Source organism: Sinocyclocheilus grahami, unplaced genomic scaffold (assembly GCF_001515645.1).
Source record: "Sinocyclocheilus grahami isolate Dianchi unplaced genomic scaffold, SAMN03320097.WGS_v1.1 scaffold89.1, whole genome shotgun sequence".
Classification (NCBI taxonomy): Eukaryota; Metazoa; Chordata; class Actinopteri; order Cypriniformes; family Cyprinidae; genus Sinocyclocheilus; species Sinocyclocheilus grahami.
In genome coordinates, this window is record NW_015505268.1 from 1,634,407 (window position 1) to 1,652,569 (window position 18,163).

At 36.8% G+C, this 18,163-nt stretch overlaps 2 protein-coding genes across 3 annotated transcripts; one reads left to right on the top strand and one right to left on the bottom strand.

The window, feature by feature from the left end:
- Nucleotides 1-1,784: 1,784 nt before the first annotated feature.
- hars (histidyl-tRNA synthetase) lies at nucleotides 1,785-11,204 on the top strand. Of its 2 annotated transcripts, none has more exons than XM_016274731.1 (13): nucleotides 1,785-1,953; nucleotides 3,968-4,057; nucleotides 4,147-4,266; nucleotides 4,353-4,448; nucleotides 5,195-5,320; nucleotides 5,590-5,697; nucleotides 7,496-7,594; nucleotides 8,509-8,602; nucleotides 8,717-8,844; nucleotides 9,302-9,562; nucleotides 10,391-10,507; nucleotides 10,593-10,739; nucleotides 10,996-11,204. In XM_016274731.1, exons 1-13 carry the CDS (start codon nucleotides 1,864-1,866, stop codon nucleotides 11,047-11,049), a joined length of 1,530 nt encoding a protein of 509 aa, XP_016130217.1. In that variant the 5' UTR covers nucleotides 1,785-1,863; the 3' UTR covers nucleotides 11,050-11,204. The 2 variants fall into 2 exon arrangements, with proteins under 2 accessions (XP_016130217.1, XP_016130216.1); XM_016274730.1 differs by lacking the exon at nucleotides 1,785-1,953 and adding an exon at nucleotides 2,766-2,942.
- Nucleotides 11,205-13,376: 2,172 nt separating this feature from the next.
- On the bottom strand, nucleotides 13,377-17,795 carry LOC107587089 (dead end protein 1-like). The gene is made up of 4 exons (XM_016274729.1): nucleotides 17,234-17,795; nucleotides 16,939-17,044; nucleotides 15,198-15,659; nucleotides 13,377-14,389 (listed from the first exon to the last, which is right to left on the bottom strand). Exons 1-4 carry the CDS (start codon nucleotides 17,255-17,257, stop codon nucleotides 13,848-13,850), a joined length of 1,134 nt encoding a protein of 377 aa, XP_016130215.1. The 5' UTR covers nucleotides 17,258-17,795; the 3' UTR covers nucleotides 13,377-13,847.
- Nucleotides 17,796-18,163: the final 368 nt, after the last annotated feature.

An 18,163-nucleotide genomic window follows, 5' to 3' on the forward strand; every position in this document is an offset into this window, starting at 1 on the left:
TGTGCGCCGCAGTAGCTGCAGTTCCGTCCCAGGTTCATCATCGGCTGTCTGGAGCACCATGGCCGATAAAGCACAGCTACAGGAGGCGATTAAAACACAAGGAGAGGTCGTCAGGAAACTGAAATCAGAGAAAGCGAGTAAAGAACAGGTTAGTATGAGATCTGAAGCGTTTCAAAGCTTAATGACGGAACACATGGTGTGATCAATGCGATCAATGGCTGCCTGCTGTATCTTTCATGTAAGGAAACGGGACAGCATACATGTTTACGTCTCGTCTCCATGACAGGTTATGATCTGTTTTGTTGGTTTTAATGTATTCCATTGTCTTCCATTGTCCATTATTTAATGAATGTTATTCTGTATTAGACATGCGGCATGATGCTAACTGTTAACCAGCTGATGCAATCTGTCAGTCATGATGGACATCATTACTGGATGGATGGATGGATAAATACAAATGTAATGCTATTATAAAGTGCATTCAGTTATAGTGACTGCTGTAGATTTAGAATGAAAATGTGACGCTATTGAGTGTCCAGTGATAAATCACGTGATCAGTGATTGAAAATGAGACTCATTATTGTAAAGTATGTCTATAGTACACATCTAAAACATAGAAATATGAAAAAAGACCCATGGCAAATGTATGTAAAAGAGAGACAAGTTAAGTCATATATGGTGTATTTATATTTCATGGGGTGTTAAAAGGGCCCTAATAACAGTTATGTGCTCAGCTAAGAGGTGTGGCGTGTTTCTAGCTCAGTTTGGGGATGCTGGTTGATTTTGACGGCCTCCTCTCATGTTTTGCTTCCTCATTGCTGTGATGCCTTTCTTATGGGCCCCTAGTGACAGGGTTGCTCACCACTTTTCTCCTGTTCTTCCTGCTTGTTGACACGGATACCACCACTACCATCATCATCATCATCATCGCTGCACACCTGGATTATCCTCACTGTTTGTGGGATCGGATGGTTCACCTGCTTTTGGACTGTAATGGTGTTGTGATTTTGCTGTGTGTTTGGACTGTGCATAATGAACGCTCTGGGGCTGGTCTCCATGCGGCTGTGTGCTGGACTCATGGGCCATCGGTCTGCTGTGAACCTGCCATTTCTGCGCTTCTCCTCTGGAATGACTTTATCACAGGTACCTTTTTATTTCACCCCCCACCAAAAGAAAACAGCCACCATAACATTACAGTACCAAAACAAGTGTATACATTACAAAGATGTAGAGAATGTAAGTTACCTTATTCTATACTACTACAAATTATATAATAATAATAGTAATATCTATTTTTAGGTATAAATATCTATTTATATCTATTTTTGGTATAAATTACAAAGACTTATAGAATAAATATAAAATATAGAGAGTAAAAGTTGAGCATGTATGTATTATAAAGATGCATGAAACTAGCTGGAGCACTACTCTTATATTTATTTTTTTAAACAACAACAACAACAACAATAATAATTATTATTATTATTGTATTATTATCATTATTATTATTATAAACAATAATGTATTTGTTATTCCATTTATCAAAATAAAACTGTTTTGCTAAATTACAACGATATAGAGAAAAATATGGTTATGAATATGCATTTATATTATAAATATGTAAGAAACTAGCTCGAGCACTAATACAATTTCATTCGTTTTTAAATAACAACAACAACAAACAATAATAATAATAACATCATTTTTATTATCTTCACTTGAAAAAAAAAGTTTAAAAGTTGCATCGTTCCCTGTTTTCTTAGCGCCCCTAGCGTTCATCTGCGCATGCGCAGTGACGTTTAACGTGTGCGCCGCAGTAGCTGCAGTTCCGTCCCAGGTTCATCATCGGCTGTCTGGAGCACCATGGCCGATAAAGCACAGCTACAGGAGGCGATTAAAACACAAGGAGAGGTTGTCAGGAAACTGAAATCAGAGAAAGCGAGTAAAGAACAGGTTAGTATGAGATCTGAAGCGTTTCAAAGCTTAATGACGGAACACATGGTGTGATCAATGCGATCAATGGCTGCCTGCTGTATCTTTCATGTAAGGAAACGGGACAGCATACATGTTTACGTCTCGTCTCCATGACAGGTTATGATCTGTTTTGTTGGTTTTAATTTATTCCATTGTCCATTATTTAATGAATGTTATTCTGTATTAGACATGCGGCATGATGCTAACTGTTAACCAGCTGATGCAATCTGTCAGTCATGGTGGACATCATTACTGGATGGATGGATGGATAAATACAAATGTAATGCTATTATAAAGTGCATTCAGTTATAGTGACTGCTGTAGATTTAGAATGAAAATGTGACGCTATTGAGTGTCCAGTGATAAATCACGTGATCAGTGATTGAAAATGAGACTCATTATTGTAAAGTATGTCTATAGTACACATCTAAAACATAGAAATATGAAAAAAGACCCATGGCAAATGTATGTAAAAGAGAGACAAGTTAAGTCATATATGGTGTATTTATATTTCATGGGGTGTTAAAAGGGCCCTAATAACAGTTATGTGCTCAGCTAAGAGGTGTGGCGTGTTTCTAGCTCAGTTTGGGGATGCTGGTTGATTTTGACGGCCTCCTCTCATGTTTTGCTTCCTCATTGCTGTGATGCCTTTCTTATGGGCCCCTAGTGACAGGGTTGCTCACCACTTTTCTCCTGTTCTTCCTGCTTGTTGACACGGATACCACCACCACCACCACCATCATCATCATCATCATCGCTGCACACCTGGATTATCCTCACTGTTTGGGATCGGATGGTTCACCTGCTTTTGGACTGTAATGGTGTTGTGATTTTGCTGTGTGTTTGGACTGTGCATAATGAACGCTCTGGGGCTGGTCTCCATGCGGCTGTGTGCTGGACTCATGGGCCATCGGTCTGCTGTGAACCTGCCATTTCTGCGCTTCTCCTCTGGAATGACTTTATCACAGGTACCTTTTTATTTCAGTCACAGTCCAGTCACTGCTTATCTTATGAATTTTAGCTGTACATGCTGCCTGTCGTCTGCTCACGTCCTGTTTCCCCATCCAAAACAATACTGAACTTATTGAAGAACAAAAATAAATGTACTAAAAGGCTGAGAAAACCGCAGGTCATATTTCACTTCAAAGTCAAGAAAAATATATATGTAATTTCTTACTATTTGGGATTAGTAATAAAAAGAAAAAAAAAGAAAATAATACTTTTTTTAAAACAAAGATGCATTTAATTGCTCAAAAGTAACAGTGCAGATGTATGTAATGTTACAAATAATTTATTTTTCAAATAAAACCTGTTCTTTTGATCTTTCTTTTAATCAACGAATCCTGAAAAGATGTATCATGGTTTTCACAAAATATTAAGCAGCACAACTGTTCACAGCATTGATAATAGTAAGAACAATTTCTTGAGCATCAAGATTTTAGTATTAATAATAAGAAAAATTCTTGAGAAGAAAATCAGCACATTCGAAAGATTTTTGGAGGATCATGTGACTGAAGCAGTGGCTGTTGTAAATTCAGCTTTGCATCACAGGAATAAATTACATTTTACAATATATCAAAATAGAAAACTTTATTTGAAATTGTAATGAAAGGCTGAGAAAATAACAGGTCACTTGAAATCATGTTTTTTCACCCCCCATAATTTTGATTTCCTTCATGCAGACAGAAATGAAAATCATCTTATTTGGACAAAATAATGAATAATAATAATAAAACAATTTAAAACAACAAATACCATTATGATGTATTGAGATATTTTGCATTACAAGAGAATTGGGGTAAAAATATTAAATTTTTTTTAGGGAAAAAAAATCACAAGGGGAAAATATATCCACAAAATGGGGTTCTTTTTAATTTTGGGCTAAAATATGGCCTAGATATTTTCTTGACAAGTTTCATAATTAACCCAGAAGCATTTTTTGCATTTTTCATTGCTCTGAAGGTAAAAACTCTTTGTACTGTTTGTTTTTCAGATTGATGAAGAAGTGGCCAAGCTCTTGCAGCTCAAAGCTCAGCTTGGAGGAGATGAGGGAAAACATGTGTTTGTTCTCAAGACAGCCAAGGTATATAAACAACTGACATTTTAGACACACAGGTTTGTTTGAAGTGAGCCATTTCGCAGTGAGCTATATCTTTAATTTCTTCTCTGTAGGGGACCAGGGACTATAACCCCAAGCAAATGGCTATCAGAGAAAAGGTTTTCAATATCATCATCAGCTGCTTTAAACGCCATGGTGCTGAAACCATCGATACCCCCGTTTTTGAGCTGAAGGTCTCTTTAGCAGTTACACATTAATTTGTGCATCACATAATTGCATTCATTCACCATAATGACCCTGTTTATTTGTGTTTCTGTAGGAAACATTGACGGGGAAGTACGGCGAAGACTCCAAACTCATCTACGATCTGAAGGACCAGGGAGGAGAACTTCTGTCTCTGAGATATGACCTCACTGTATCCATCAGACATGCGTTTATTGATCTAATATTGAATCTTTTTGCAGACACATAGCTGGTGGGGAAAGTCAGATTGATTTGCATCTGTTAACTTGCTAGATTTAAACTTAAATTACCATTTTTCTCCAAGGGACAGAAATGATCAAGTGAAAGCCAGAAAAGCATCAACAGACAAACAAGTCGTTGCATATTCTCAGTGTTGCTGAAATCTGAGTGCTTTTTTTATTGCTGTAAAAGCTATTTTGGATTGTGCTTAAAATCACTAGTCTGTAGGAAACATTGACGGGGAAGTACGGCGAAGACTCCAAACTCATCTACGATCTGAAGGACCAGGGAGGAGAACTTCTGTCTCTGAGATATGACCTCACTGTATCCATCAGACATGCGTTTATTGATCTAATATTGAATCTTTTTGCAGACACATAGCTGGTGGGGAAAGTCAGATTGATTTGCATGTGTTAACTTGCTAGATTTAAACTTAAATTACCATTTTTCTCCAAGGGACAGAAATGGTCAAGTGAAAGCCAGAAAAGCATCAACAGACAAACAAGTCGTTGCATATTCTCAGTGTTGCTGAAATCTGAGTGCTTTTTTTATTGCTGTAAAAGCTATTTTGGATTGTGCTTAAAATCACTAACATATGGCCAAATGTATGTGTACAATCTCACCATAACTGCATAACATTCTTTGAAGACTCAACAGTGCTGCTGTCAGCATTTGGCTCCTTGACTTTTTTCTCCTCAGGTCCCATTTGCTCGCTATCTCGCAATGAATAAAATCACCAACATTAAGCGCTACCACATTGCTAAAGTGTACCGCAGAGACAACCCAGCCATGACCCGGGGCAGATACAGGGAGTTCTACCAGTGTGTGAGTACCTCACTCTAAAACAACCCCTCAATAAATTAGCTGTTACTATTATTATTATTATTACTTGGAGTAGTATATGTTAATGTAAAAAATCTTGTGTATATAACTTGTTTGTTTGCTGGTTTTTGTTGTATTTGTTATACTTGTATTTTTTGAAATAGTTTTTGCCATGAAAATAGCCTAAATAAAAATATACTACTACTTGTAGTAGTAATAGAATTATTATTATTCATTTGAATGTAAATAATTCTTGATCTTTGTGGCTGCAGGATTTTGATATTGCAGGTCAGTATGATGCCATGATCCCTGATGCCGAGTGTCTGAAAATTGTCTACGAGATCCTGAACGAATTAGATCTTGGAGATTTTCATATCAAGGTCGGTTGCTGGTCGACATGAGGAATTCGCAGTATTATGGGCTGTGTCCGAAAGCTGAAAAATGCTGCTGCTACAAGGCATGTCATAATCCAATGACCTTGTCGCATCCTGTTTGCTGAGATGCTTTCATCTGATTGATTTTTGAAGGCAGCATAGATGTATCCTTTGCTGCCTATGATATCCCACTATCCTGTGCATTCCATTTCGTGACAGTTGATCTTAAAATAATAAAAATGGCGTCTAAATGTTGCAGTGTGTAACCAACCTGACCAACTTTGTGCACTTTTGAAATAGTTTCTAGTGAGAAATTAGTATTGTAGTAATTAAATAATGTCTTAGTTCTAATTCAAAGCTCTCTCTATTTTGTTGTAGATAGTTAAACTATTAGGGGCCCGTTCACATATTGCGTCTTTTGCGCGCTCAAGTTCGTTATTTCAAATGTAGACGGGCGGCAGGCACGCTCATAATGGACCGCGGGTCATGTGACCAAGAACCAACCAATCAGCTTAATCCTTTCCCGTAACAACATTGAAAGCTCAGCCAAGATGAAGGAACAGCTGATCATAGCTGTACAGGGATAGCCGTTTTTAAATAAATTTAGTAGCAGAGCTACTGCAAGCAATTTTTAGTGCTGCAAATCCATTTATACTTTGCTGAAACTTCCACACGTCTTCATGGAGAGCGCAGGTCATGGTTGCTTAGCAACGGCAGACGCCTCTTGAGCGCAAGCGCCCGAACGCTTTGGAAAAAAGCAGAAATCGGCGCGCCTAGCGTTTTCCACGTGTGAACGGCCCCTTATGCTGTGTTGCCAACTTAGCAATTTTGTTGCTAAATTTAGCAACTTTTCAGACTACCCTAGCAACTTTTTCTTCTAAAAGCACCTAGCAACAAATTTAGCTATTTAAAAAATTGTATTTGGCTACTTTTAGCAACTTTTGATAAGTGGCTCAAACAATAAAAAGGCACACATTTTCCATCTAAATTTCACAAAAAGAGAAAACCAAAGATGCCTAGCAATACACACATCACGCGAATTAATTTACTGCTATTTGCAATTGTTCAATTTGATAATAATAATAATAGTTTAATAATTGTTCATTTATGATACACCTCGTTAGTAGCTTGTACCTGTGATTGTTGATCAGTTAGTACACTGTAAGAAAAATATCTAGAAAAATGGAAAAGGTACTAGTAATTTTCCAGGACATTATCCGTTATCCATTATCCGTTGTAACCCAAAACACAAAATACAATGCGTAATTTAAAATGTAGGTAAAAACCTGTGAATTTTTTTCCTAGAGTGTAGCATACTGACTACTAATAAACTGCTTAAAACTATAATTGTTCAGAATGTGTAGTTTTACTAGTTTACTAGCTAATAAAAAAACTTGTAAGTGTTCAATAATTCAATGTTGTATATAAAAAAAAAAGTTATTTATATTTTAACATTATATTATGCATTTATATTTTTACGAACAAATCTAAATGAACATTAAAATATAAATTTTTTTAATGTAGTGACACAATTTTGCGTCGTGATTTACGTTATGACGTCATCACGCAATGACATCACAACGTCATTTAGCAACAAATCGAACTTCCTTTAGCAAATTCCCCTGAAAATTAGTTGGCAACACTGCCCTTATGCTGCCTCAGAAGCCCGTTCTAAATTGTGCTTGCAGAGTCAGTGAGGCAACGTGTCAGCTTTCAGAAGCAGCTATGGTCATTAGTCTTTGTAGAACCTCTTGTTGTGTATTTATCAGTTTGAGATGGGATATTCACTGTTGTGGTGTTTCAGGTGAATGACCGACGCATTCTAGATGGAATGTTTGCTGTGTGTGGTGTTCCTGGCGAGAAGTTCCGCACAATCTGCTCCACAGTGGACAAACTGGACAAGGTGAGAGATCAAACTTGAGCATTAACATTAGGTGACTGGAGAAATGCTTTCTGTTACTAGAGAATGTTTGCTTAATAAATGTTTGAAATAATAGAATGCATTTAAGGTAGGGCTGGGTATTGACACAGTATTTAAGAATTAATTCTATCAAGTCTTTGATTTGATTCGATTGCGATTCAATTCATTATCCATGAATTTGAATGTATAACAGGTACAGTGCATTTCAGTTATTTTACAATCTCTAAACTAAAGCTGTAAATTATACAGGGAACCCTGTCAGTTGGTACATTACTATAATATTGAAGGTTAAAATGAACAACAGTCCATATTCAATCAACTCTCAAAAACAACTGTATACAAACATTTAAAATTGCACAATGCAGTTTTATATAAACTTTTCAATTACATAATTGTTTCTATTCCAGTGTGTTGCTGAAATAATGAACATTAAAACGATGGCTGTCATAAGTTTTCATGTCGTTTATTGTATGTTTGAATATACTTCTATCTGTCATCACTAACAGTTTAAATAAAATGAAAAAGTAATACAGTGCCTATATTTATCAAAATGTTTTTCTCTGGAGTTACTTTGTCTAGCTGACAAAATAAGTTTATAAGAATTGAATGGCTTTCCTGATGTAAATGTAACGTTGACATTGTTTACAAGCTGTGCTTCCACAAACTGATGTGCTACAGCGATCTGTCAATGCACATTAAATACTGTCAAAGCAGTATTTATTGTTTGAATTTTGTGATAAAATTAGCACAATATGAAAGCTGAGACTTCATATCTAAAGTAGCAAAGCACAAAGCTTATTGGGATTATTGAATAGTAGGCACGCTACAAATGATTTGTGATTTGATTGAACCCAGCCCTAGTTTAAGGTTTAAAGACATGCGCGTTGTGTTTGTAGATGGCTTGGGAGGATGTAAAAAAGGAGATGGTGAATGAGAAAGGTCTTTCAGAGGATGTGGCCGATCGGATCGGAGAGTATGTCAGCATGCAGGGTGAGTAAGCATTCATCACACCCGCATTACAAAGTCGCCTACAGTCAGTTTTTACCTGACCAGATGTGTTCCCTCTTGTATTTTCCTACATCTGCTGACATCTTTGACCTCCAGGTGGACAGGATCTGGCCGAGCGGCTGCTTCAGGACCCCAAACTGTCCCAGAACAAACAGGCCTGCGCTGGGCTCACAGATATGAAGCTGCTCTTCAGCTACCTGGAGCTCTTCCAGGTCACAGATAAGGTGAGGTCAGAGGTCAAAGAATGCGTCGAAAGAAAATTCAGTTATTTCCTGTTGTTTTTAATACTGAACAAAAGGTGTGTAGTGAAAATGCTTATACTCGGCAGTCTTTTCTAATTGAATATTTATCCATCAAAATAATTGCTTTGATCTTTTCTTACTTTTTTTATTGCTAGTTAGAACAAAAAAAACTTTACAAACAAATTTAACTTGAAAAAGATGCTGTATCACGTCACACCTGATTATTTTTTGTATGCTCCACGTGCATCTTCCTTACGTTTATTTATGATCCATTAGATAAGAAATATACACCCTATAAAATTTATTACACGGGTGTTTCATTTCAGTAAATGCAGTTGTAATTTTGTTCATTTCTTTTTTCACACCCATTCACTGTCTGCCTCTGTGATCTTGTTCTTTTCGTTTGCCCTCATTAATTTTTAAATCTCTCTCTCTCTAGGTGGTGTTTGATTTGAGTCTGGCTCGAGGACTGGACTACTACACTGGTGTGATTTATGAAGCCATTCTCTCCCAGACCATCCCAGCGCCCGCAGAGCAGAACGGGGCGGATGAGGCTGGCGTGAGTGTTGGTAGCGTGGCTGGTGGAGGGCGATACGATGGTCTGGTGGGCATGTTTGACCCCAAGGGCAGGAAAGTGCCCTGTGTTGGCGTCAGCATTGGGATTGAGAGGATCTTTTCCATCATGGAGCAGAAGGCCGAGGTGAGTGAGAGAAAGAGGGGTAGGAAGGTGTATAATTACTTTTTAAACCATTTTTTTTGTCTGTTTTTGGAAGCTTGTTTTTTAAGAGTACATTTAAATATATGAAATGGCATTTGCAACAAAAAAAACTGGGAATATTAATGTTTAGTTTTAAATGTTTAATGCTTTTTAAACATTTAGAAAGATCAATGGTTTATTTTTAACATTTATTTTAATTTAGTGAGATTGTAAAATTTACGTAATTTTTTTACTGTATTCCACTATTTTAATATGAATTTAAATTAAATGGAAATATTAATGGTTCGTTTTAAATATCCAATTATTTAAAAAAAAAAATTACATTTAGAACATTGTCTAATTTTAATATTTATTATTTATTTAATGCTATTTACATTTATTTACATGTAGTTTTTATTTATTATTTAAGGGTATTTTTTTTAAACATTTGGGAAGATTAATGTTTTTTTTTTTTATATTTAATACTATTCACGTTATTGAGTACGTTTTTTTAGAACGGTGCCACTGTTAAGATAAAAGGTATTTGAAATCTTAAATGTAAATTTTTTTTAAACAATATTAATTTATTATTATGGTAAAAATAATTTAAATTACTAAATGCTTTTTTTTCTCTCTGTGGGTTCATTTTTGGAATGGTGCCACTGGTTTTTATTATGATAGGGTATTTATGATCTGTGAAGATTAATGGTTTATTTTTAAATATTTTAGTTCTATAATTATTTTTATTACACTAAGAACATTTTTAGAATGGTACCACTGTGTTTAATATGAAAAGTATTTAGACATGTGGAATGTTCTCATCTCCTCCAGACATCTTCAGAGAAGGTGCGCACCACTGAAACGCAAGTGCTGGTGGCCTCGGCGCAGAAGAACCTTCTAGAAGAGCGACTCAAGCTGACCAGCGAGCTTTGGAACGCCGGAATCAAGGTTTGTATATGCTTCAAGAAAACCACAATGAATGTGGAGTTGTAATGTGGATCTCTGTCTCTGAGCTATGCATTATGTGCTACAGGTTGAAGTTTTATATAAGAAAAACCCGAAGCTGTTGAGCCAATTGCAGCACTGTGAGGAAACTGGGATTCCACTGGTGGCCATTTTAGGAGAACAAGAACTCAAAGACGGAGTCGTCAAACTGCGCAATGTGGCCAGCCGAGAAGAAGTGCGTTTGATAGTCTCGCAGATTGTTTACAATTTGTCATGCATTTTAACAAAACATTTTGACTGACTGATTATAAAACAATTTTACGCCTTATTTCAAACAGGCTACATTTGTCACACAATATTGCATTGCATGTTTATCTTCTTGAAAATAAATAGTTATTTTACATTTTTATACCTCAATTTTTGGGAGTCCGATCAAATAAAAATTAAGAAATTGTTTAAAAATCACTAACATGTTGTCTGGTTTCCTGTAGGTTGATGTGCCCAGAGCAGATCTGGTGGATGAGATCAAAAAAAGGACGTTGTAGTCTTAAAAACAGTCACCATATAGACGGAGGACAGTGGACCCATTTACAATTGTCAGTAATTAAACATTAAGGACAAAAAAATATTTACAACTCATTGCCTGCTCTTTTAAAATGCGCTTGGATTGTCAGATCTATCAATAAATGAGTATCTAAGATATTTTGTTTGTCTTATCTTTGTGTCAGTCATATTTGTTTTAATGCCACATGCAAGATGCTACTTTTACATTGTCTCTAGGCCTACATTCCATGTAACTTTGTCTTTAAGACAGCCATAAATATTAGTATTGCAAATTTAATCATTTAAAGGGGTCATATTATGTTGCTAAAAAGAACATTATTTTGTGTATTTGGTGTAATGAAATGTGTTTATGCAGTTTAAGGTTAAAAAAACACATTTTCCACATACTGTACATTATTGTTTCTCCTCTATGCCCCGCCTTTCTGAAACGCGTCGATTTTTACAAAGCTCATTGGTCTGAAAAGCAAGGTGTGCTGTGATTGGCCAGCTATCCAGTGCGTTATGATTGGCCGAATACCTCAAGCGTGTGACGGAAATGTTACGCCCCTCACCATACTGTTGATGCCTTTTCCGGCTGGAGCGATGATTCAAAAACATGAAAACCCATTATAAACGAGGCATTTGTTGCATCCAGTGGGGACATAATTACGGATTATAACGACTTATGTCGTTTTACGCATTGCATCGCACCGCGTAAACGTAAAACCATGTCTGTATTTGTGATCGGAGAAATGACAAACAACAAGCCCTACTCTACACTGCCCAAAAAACTCGCTTTAAATATAAAAACTCTGTAAATATAAAAAACTGTACTTACAGTCTGACAGCCGGCATTGTAGTCTACTCAACCAGGATCAGGAAACGGTCCTCCATAAAATGTGCTGCACACATCTGAATATTTGGGTTGAAGTGTTCTGGAACAGTGTTGTAAATACAACTTAACCACTGATTTCTAGTCGTGTCCATTTTTGGAAGGCCAAACAAAGTAGTTTCGCTTTCACAACAAAACACAGAGTCACACACAGTGGCCTAGAGTGAACAGAGACCGGGGGCTAGAGAGAGCAGATGCAGCGGGCTTGAGAACATTAGAACGAGCCATTTTAGGTAGGTGTGGCTGACTCTTAACTTTTATAAAGAATATCTCTTTGGATTTGAGACTTTAGTCTTCGCAACTTTACAGATCTTCTTTATGCACCAAGAGCTTGTAACACTCAAGAAAAATAAAAAAAATCGCATCATATGACCCCTTTAAAGTCAATAGTAATAATTGTAAAAAAAAATTTTAAAAAAAATCTAAAATTGACTACAGTAGTAATATGTCTTAGACAAATTATTGTAATATTTTAATAAAAGGTTCTAATTTCTCCTGCAGCAATTAAGTTGCGATTTTACAGCTTTAAAAAATAAAAAAAATAATTCACAAAGTGAATATTTTTAGTTTTACATTTAAATATAGATTAATGCCATTAATGATAATAAAATTAAGAATGTATTTGTCAATATATAATAAAAAAAAAAACATTTTAGAAAGACATCTAAACAACCCATGTGATTTGAGGTATCATTCATATCTGTAGCCATTTTCTGCATGAATGTTTTCACGTCTTACCACAAGTATGAACAATAGCAATATATCCAAGTCATTTCTTTGCATGAACATTTGGGCGGCGTTATGTAAATCTTCCCACATAGGGAAGTAGATATGTGGGGGCGTGTTAGAACGAGCCATTTTAGGTAGGTGTGGCTGACTCTTAACTTTTATAAAGATTGGCTCTTTGGATTTGAGATTTTAGTCTTCGCAACTTTACAGATCTTCTTTATGCACCAAGAGCTTGTAACACTCAAGAAAAAAATAAAAATAAAAAAAATCGCATCATATGACCCCTTTAAAGTCAATAGTAATAATTGTAAAAATTTTTTTTAAAAAAAATCTAAAATTGACTACAGTAGTAATATGTCTTAGACAAATTATTGTAATATTTTAATAAAAGGTTCTAATTTCTCCTGCAGCAATTAAGTTGCGATTTTACAGCTTTAAAAAATAAAAAAATAATTCACAAAGTGAATATTTTTAGTTTTACATTTAAATATAGATTAATGCCATTAATGATAATAAAATTAAGAATGTATTTGTCAATATATAATAAAAAAAAAACATTTTAGAAAGACATCTAAACAACCCATGTGATTTGAGGTATCATTCATATCTGTAGCCATTTTCTGCATGAATGTTTTCACGTCTTACCACAAGTATGAACAATAGCAATATATCCAAGTCATAATCAGGGACTTGAGTCTACACAAATTATTTCTTGAACAACTTATTTACTGTACAAAAGTCATTTAGTCAGTACAACCCATCAAACATGGAAACGAGCACACCATGCAAAGTCAACAAACGTGACAAACACGCAAAACAAATCGTGAAAAACCAAATACGGTGAAAAACTCTCAAAATAAGAAGCGGTGAAAACATGCAATCATCCAAATGTGATGAGGCTGACTAAAACAACAAAATGATTAATATTGCATTGTTAAAATACCATAAAACATACCAACGAGAACATAATACTTCAAACCTTTTTCATACCACTGAATTCAAGAGCTTGTAAAATGAAAAAGAAATCCACTGCCCAGATTGGCTTTTTTTTTCCGCCTTTAACATTAAACTAAATACTCGTTTAATCATTCATTTCCACTCATTCAGCTGAAACCGTACATGCCTTCAAACCATAATACTGAACATAAAACTGATAACGTTACATTAACAGCTCAAATTTTAGAAAGGTCGTGCATTTGAGACCTTACAGATGGTTTGGATCACCAGCTCGGCGACAGCTCGATAAACCTCCTCCTTCGTGGCCTGAACGCTGGGGCCTGGAAGGATCTGGATAACCCCATACAGGGGAATAAGAAAGCACGGGATCAGGACTTCGTAGCTGAAGCAGAGGAAGCCGTCGGAGCTGGCGTGATGGAAGCGGACTTCATACCGAGGAGTGCCAAGTCTGTTCACCTCGCACATCCACTGCAGCAGAGACACGGCGTCGCGGTTCACAGGGCCTTGAGGCTTCATCTCATCTCTCGGCAGACCGGCCGGACTCCCCACGGCCCGGAAGAAGGACTGGAGAGGGGGGTGGGCTGGGACATCCTGAAGGGAGGGCTTAGGGTGCAGGTGGGGAGGGGTGATGGAGGGTTTGGGGAGGGGACTCAGACCAGGAGGGGTAAAGGTGCCGTCTTCTTGTCCAGTCTCGGATACATGCTTTGACTTGGAGAAGGACGTCCATTTCACAGTAATAGAAATGCCGTAATGCTTCTTAAAAGCTGGAAAGACAAAAGGGAGGGGGGTTTAAATACTTCTAAATGTTGAATATTTATGCATTTCATACCATATATCAGGGATCCTCAAATCTGGCCCACGAGATCCATTTTCCTGCAGAGTTTAGCTCTAACCCTAATCAATCAAACACACCTGAGCATGCCAATCCATGTCTTCAGGATCATTAGAAAAATCACAGGTAGCCGAGTTTGATCAGGGTTGGAGCTAAACTCTGCAGTGCATTGGACCTCCAGGGCAAGATTTGAGGAACCCTGCCATATACGCTGCGGTTCAGAAGTTTGGGGGAGGTAAGAATTTTAAAAGATTGAAACATTCCAACATAATTTTCTATTTTAATAAATTACAAAATGCAATTTATCCGGTGATGTCAAAGCTGTATTTTCAGCATCATTACTCCAGTCTTCAGAAATCACATGATCTTTCAGAAATCATTCTTCTAATATGCTGATTTGCTGCTCAAGAAACACTCAGTTAAAAACAGTTTAGCTGCTTCATATTTTGGTGGAGAACGTGATACTTTTTGTAAAGGATTCTTTGATAAAGTTTGAGAGAACAGCATTTAAAATTGACATTATTTGGGCACAATCAAACGCATCTTGGAGTAAAAGTATTAATTAAATCCACACACTCACGAGTAGATTAATAAAATTAATAAACCCTGATGTATTGCTTAATGCATACTACACGGTGTATAAAATATATTGTACTACAAATTCACATACAACCTACTACTTTCTTTTAAAATAATAGCCCTTCAGTTAATAATCCAAATATTTCCATTCCCTGGCATACCTTGCGCAAGCACTTTCTTGGCCATGGATGCGGCGTAGTGGGAGGAGTAGTTCACTAGAGCCACAACCTCTCTCCCTTTGGGCCCGGCCATCTTCAGCAGGACCTCCTCCACACCGTCAGACAGCATTCGCAGCACCGTCAGCAACTCCAGCTGATTTATGCTAGTCGGAAGATCCCCCAGACGCAGCTGCCGCTTCTCCGTGCTCTTGCGCACCGTCAGGCAGCCCCCCTCCGGCAGACGGTAGTGATGCAGGGTCATGACAGCGGTGGAGGCGGTGAGGGGGTCACCATACTTTGCGTAGGCGAAGCCTCGGTTCTGCCCGCTGAAGTTCATCATGAGACGAAACTCGTAAATAGTGCCAATGCTCTGGAAAAGAGGGATCAGGCGGTCCTCGTAGACGTCGCGTGGGATCTGACTGATGAAAACCTCACAGCCCGGCCCAGGAACAGGACCTTGCCACCCTGGAGTAAGAGAAGAAAGTAAAGACAGTCAAAAGGAGTGAGAATGTGTTTTCTCAAAAACAGAAGGGACTCGGATTACATTTCAAAAATATTTCATGATTAATGTAATGTTGAAATTTACACATCTGAGAATAGTATGAGACATACATATATCCATACATTCATAAACATGACGTTATGCATATAGATAGACATAAATTCTCACTTGCGCATGCGCATACACACTTTTGCCAAAATACACTTTTTGAAAGAGCTTTAATAAATAAAAATAAAATAAATCAATATAGATAAATGAAAACCCTGGTTAGCTGTAACTTCAAAGCTTCATGAACTCATGTCAACAAGCGGTCAAACTGTCGACAAAAAAACACCTCATAATAAATTATGAACATCATAGACACTGAAATGCTCAGACGGTCAAGACCTGACACACATATACATATATAAATAAAGCATATAGAGTTTGAGATATATTTCATAGTACACTAAGCTCTTGAAGATATAAAGATCAAGGCAAATAAAAATCCTCACAATATGATCCTTTAAAAAGGTATAATTATAGCACCAGAGACTCAGATCAAAGCTGAAAATTAGACGTACTCGTTAAGAAAAAAAAAATACTAAGGAATTACCATCTATGCACTCATGATTTGTTACAATTACAATCATACATACGCATGTATATATGTATTACTTTTAAAATTCACTCATTAGGAATAATATTCCTGAAGTTAACAGTGTGACAACTAAAAGAGATATTACTTACGCAGAAAACACTGTTAATGTCTGATTTAAACAAGTTATTTATATCTAAAGTGATCAACACGTTACAACTTAAGTTCCCACAGCTACAAATTTTACTTTAAAAAGGATCTTGAACTAATCCTTTCCATCAAGCAATAATTAAAACCCTCCAATCAGCAATAATTGATCAGCAATGAGGACTTGCAGTCTAATTGAGCTCCAGGTGTCCATGTTTTAATGGAGGTAAAGACAAAGCACAAAAGAGGCATGGTTCAAACGTTCGTATCAGTTCTACTTGACAAGCTGCTTTAAACCCAAGATGATGAAGATGTATTCCTAAAACCTCTAAAAGGAAGAGTAAACGGCTTGTTTCTGCTCTGCTGAACGTTATGAGGGGAAATAAGAGGCCATGTGCTGTCTTCATCCACACCACACTTCAGTCTCGTACTATGAGACATAAAAGAGTTTAAAATGCCACAGGTTGTGTTTTAATTGCAAAAGGCTGATCATCTCAGTTCCATTCAAGAGTACTTACCCGGAGGAGGACCACCATATTTCCTCTGCCCATTGACCTGTGTTAAAGTGATTGAGCTTTCCTGCATCCATTCTTGTAGTGACTTCAGTCTCTGCGTGTTCAAAACCTGCCAGAAATCAAATTAGAGAGGTGGTGTAACGCTTTCCGTGTTATACCGATGAGCTGAAGTGCTCTCAAACGCCAAACTGTGATGATGCACGAATAAACTCAATGCTGCGTCAAATTCTTACTGCGCAAAGTTTTGGTAAAATAAGTGTGCTGTTTATAAATATTAACTGTAAATAAACTCTCTCACCTGCTGTAGCTGCCGTCCCTCCATGCCGCTGTCCACCTGTGATGGCACACCTGTAAATTGGTGGAAAAGTCAAGTAAAGGTCATTAAAATAAAGCTCAAGACTCTCTGGAGACACTATTGGAGACGCTTGAGGGAAGGGGGCGGATTCTGCGCAGCGCGCACATATTTCAGTCCTAAGCAGAGATGGTGCTAATACTTACACAATTAAGATTTTATAGACAGTTGTTAAATGTATAATTGTTCATGTCTGCATGAGTGAATCTGTTATGTAACTTTTTAAAACTGGTTTAATTGGGGGAACAATAATTAGAGACGTTCCGCTCTTCACCAGCAGGTGGCAGCTGTGCATGTGATTATTTGAGCGAACTCTGCAACACTGTTACTGTTTAAAAACATGTTTCATTTCATCTTTCGAGAGTCATATACACTATGTGCAAATACTTTTTTTTTTTTTTTACGTTTGGTTATGTGTACAAAACAGCAGGACATATGGAGAACTTCCAGTGTTTTTATTCCAAGGAGAAGTGTTGTATTATTAGGTGTCCTGCTGGGCTGAGTTTTCACAGGTCATGACCCCTGCACCATAAAACTGTCTACTGACACAAACAGTGGACGCTTTTTAAAGAGTTGTGTTTGGTTTTTCTTGGGCGTTTGATGTATTTGTTTCCAAAATGTAATATTTCTTGCTTTATTTTTTCTTACTTTATTTTTACAAAATATTTTTTTACTTCCTTTTTTTCCACAGAAAATTGGATTGAGAAAAACAGATGCTTTTTCAAGATTTGTGTTTCGTTCTTGGACAATCCACTTGTTTGTTTTCATAGCTAAGTATTTCTCTTTGTCTTGCTGTTTATAGGTTTTTTTCTTTTCTTTTTAATTATTTTCTAAAAAGGTTTTTTTTTTTTTTTACAGAAAATTTGATTAAAATGC